This window comes from Aphelocoma coerulescens, chromosome 3 (genome assembly GCF_041296385.1).
Source record: "Aphelocoma coerulescens isolate FSJ_1873_10779 chromosome 3, UR_Acoe_1.0, whole genome shotgun sequence".
Classification (NCBI taxonomy): Eukaryota; Metazoa; Chordata; class Aves; order Passeriformes; family Corvidae; genus Aphelocoma; species Aphelocoma coerulescens.
This window is the reverse complement of record NC_091016.1, coordinates 85,380,130-85,383,915: the sequence shown is the minus strand read 5'-3', so window position 1 is coordinate 85,383,915 and position 3,786 is coordinate 85,380,130. Positions and strand designations below refer to the sequence as shown.

Here is a 3,786-nt window from a genome sequence, read left to right as displayed (position 1 = left end):
TTCAATAATTGTAGGAGGTGTTTGTGCCCAGGATTCAAAGAGCGGCCAAGGCCATCCTGTGCCAATTCCAGTATATTCCAACACACCCACTGCAGGGCATGGCTAAGCCCTGCAACCAAGGTGGTAGTACCTCTGGGAAAGTGAATTTAAGAAAGGCACAGGCAGTTGATAATGAGGGGGAAAATGTAAGAAACAACCTTGTGAGCATCAAGGTCAGAGAAGAAGGATAGGAGGATACACTCCAGGCACTAGAGCAAAGATTCCCCTGCAGCCCATGGTGGCCTGAGGAGGACCCTGTGTCAGAGCAGGAGGATGCATCCTGAAGGAACTGCATCCCATGGACAGCCCACTCAGCAGCTAAGATTTTTTTCCTGAAGGAATGGTATCCAATAGGAAGCACTCATTTTGGAGGAAGGGAAATGTGTGAGGAAGAAGGAGTTGTGGACTGATCACAAACCTCCATTCCCTATTCTCCTATGCTGCTCAGGGGTGGGTATGGAGGTAGAGGCGTTGGGAATGAAGGGGAAAGTTGAGCCTGGGAAGAAGATGAAGGGGAAAATTTATTTTAATAATTGTCTTTGTTTCTCACAATACAAATCTATTTTCAATGGCAATAAATTACATTATTTTGCCCCAAGATGAGTCTGTTTAGCCTGTGACAGTAACTGGTGAGTGACCTCCCTGTCCTTACTTCAACCCATGAGACTTTCATCTTATTTTCTTCCCATATTTTGTTGAGGAGGGGGAGTGAGAGAGTGGCTGGGTGTGTCTGACAGCCACACAAAGTTAACCCACCACTATAACTAAAACCAGAATTAAGACCATCTGTCTTCCCAAAACCAGGGGAGATACTGTGGCAAATTCCCATTTCTTCAAGATACAGTGTATGAGTAAAGCTAAGCATGATGTTCCTTCCTTTTTCCTTTCCTCAGCAATGAATGTGAAAACATTTCTGTTGTTACTGAAGTGCTACACTCACACATCAGTTTTTATGCTCACAAAAGCAGCAAAGTTATGTGGTATTAGTGGATCTCTGAATCACACTCTACCATGCAGTCACTCTGAATTTAACTACTTATTTCATAGGTAGGGAGAGATGAGCTAGGAAAGCACTTTCTGCTTTCTTTGACTTTGATTATTTTAATTTATATATATATATATACACATACATATATATATACACATACATACAATATTATATATTTTTCTATTTATAGAGGTGGGATTTTTATAATTTTTTTGTGGGGCTATCAAGTCAAGATAACAGAACAAAAATAATTGAAAAATGTACAGAAAAAAACAGACAAATTTTATAGTAATTGTAACTCACTGTAGAATCTACAGTGTGCCAGTTTATTCAGAACACTTCCTTCTGGTAACTGACCTCCCCTCCTTTTCCCTTGTGTGTCATAGTGCTCCATGGTTAACTGTTTTCAGGTTTAGAACATCTGTGAATTCTAGGGCTACGTTCAGGATCAAAGGTTAGCAATTAACAACCCATAACTTTGTTAGGTTTCTCAGGAACCATATGGAAGAGTAGTTCTGGGAAGAGATTGATCACTCAGGAGGAATCAATTAGAGCAAGGACAAAGGAGGCTATATGGACTCCTCAGCCCTATTTCCCCTATTATGGAAAAATAAAGGATACCTCACAATGAGGCAGCTATCTCTACTTTTCCTAATTTTTAACACATAAAACCATAATGAAATGCATAAGGATATATTTTATATTCATTTGTCTTTATTTTTCTTTATGTTGGAAATACACTAAATATGTGGCTGCATAGGGAAACCCTCTATTGGTGCTTTCCTCCCCTAGGTTTTTAGGAGTCCTCTAGAGAAGGCACGAATGTTCATCCCTATGTAGCCAAGAGACATGAACTAGTTTTCTTATAAGAGTCTTATTGATTGCACAATTAAAGTTCTAGTCCCTTCCTTCTCCAATCCTCTAATCCTCCGTCCTCCACATTCACACAAATGTGAATGGAACAAATCTGCAGCATGTTATGCTTTAGACAATCACGAGGATAGAATCAAAGGGTAATTTTGTCTGTCTTGTGTGTTCCAAATGCTTGGCCTAGGTTCTAAGCAAAAAAATTTCTCAGTATATGCTGATTCACACCAAGTATAAGACATATTAAAATCCTGCCTTAATTTGTCAGTGAGCTTTTAATATGAAGAAGACAAATATTGTCACTTCGTCCTATTGTTCAGGAACCCATGCCCTCCCCATTCAAAGGAAATTTCTGAGGTTGCAGCTCAGTGCTATTGACATTCTATCCATTATGATGTCTGATTGTTTTAACAGGACATATATATGTAATTTAATACCTGATACTATTTTCTCTCTTTCTCCTCCTCTTTTTTTTTTTCTCAGAGCAAATTATGACATCGACATCTAAAGGAATTTTCCGGCCATTTTTTATTATCTTCATTATCCTTGGTTGTTTCATGGCATTTATATTAATTTATATCAAACCAACAAATAGCTGGATTTCTGGTCCTATAGAATCAGCCAGTTCAGTGTTGAAGATGAAGAACTTCTTTTCTTCCAAAACTGATAATCTCAATGAAACTACTGTTTTGATCTGGGTTTGGCCTTTTGGTCAGACATTCGATCTAACATCCTGCCAAACTATGTTCAATATCCCTGGGTGCCATCTGACTATTGACCGCTCGCTATATAACAGATCCCATGCTGTTCTCATTCATCACAGAGACATTAGCTGGGATCTGGCTAATTTACCTCAGCAAGCCAGGCCACCCTTCCAGAAGTGGATTTGGATGAACTTGGAGTCTCCAACTCATACTCCACAAAAGAGTGGCATTGAACACCTTTTTAACCTGACCCTGACTTACCGGCGTGATTCAGATATCCAGGTGCCTTATGGCTTCATGATGGTTGGTACAAGTTCCTTCGCATTTGAAGTACCAAGTAAGGAAAACTTGGTCTGTTGGGTTGTAAGTAACTGGAACCCTGAGCACGCTCGAGTCAAGTATTACAACGAGCTCAGCAAATACATTGAAATCCACACCTACGGACAAGCCTTCGGAGACTACGTCAATGACAAAAACTTGATTCCTACTATCTCCACGTGCAAATTCTACCTTTCCTTCGAAAATTCAATCCACAAAGATTACATTACTGAGAAACTTTACAATGCTCTTCTGGCTGGATCAGTACCCGTTGTACTGGGCCCTTCCAGAGAAAATTATGAGAATTACATTCCAGCAGACTCTTTCATACATGTGGAAGATTTTCTCTCCCCCAGAGAGCTGGCAGAATATCTTCTGATGCTTGACAAAAATAACAAGATGTATCTTAGTTATTTCAACTGGAAGAAGGATTTTTCAGTGCATCTTCCTAGGTTCTGGGAATCACATGCATGTCTTGCTTGTGATCATGTGAAAAGACACCAGGAATACAAGTCCATTGGAAATCTAGAAAAATGGTTTTGGAATTAATTTGTGTGTGTGTGAATGTGTGTGTGTGCGCGTGCACTTTTTTGAAGAAGCCAGAAAGGACTTCAGTCCAAGTGGAGAGGAAAGGAAAAGAAGAAAAAAGGAAGGAAAAGAGAATTTCATGTCATGGTTTATCAGCTATTTTCTCCTGGCTATCCTATTTATATTTTGTAAGAGATTTTAAAAGATCAGCAGCAGCAGTCATCAGTACTCAGTTTCAAATTATAATAGAGGTACTAATTATGTACACTGAAGAATATTTGATTGCTTATCATAAATTTAAAACAAGATTTTCCACATTTTCTGTGAAACACATCCCAGTCT

General features: G+C 39.1%; 1 protein-coding gene across 1 annotated transcript; it reads left to right on the top strand.

Moving 5' to 3' along the window:
* The first annotated feature begins 2,377 nt into the window (after nucleotides 1-2,377).
* On the top strand, nucleotides 2,378-3,465 carry FUT9 (fucosyltransferase 9). Its single transcript, XM_069008595.1, has one exon. It carries the CDS (start codon nucleotides 2,386-2,388, stop codon nucleotides 3,463-3,465), a length of 1,080 nt encoding a protein of 359 aa, XP_068864696.1. The 5' UTR covers nucleotides 2,378-2,385.
* Nucleotides 3,466-3,786: the final 321 nt, after the last annotated feature.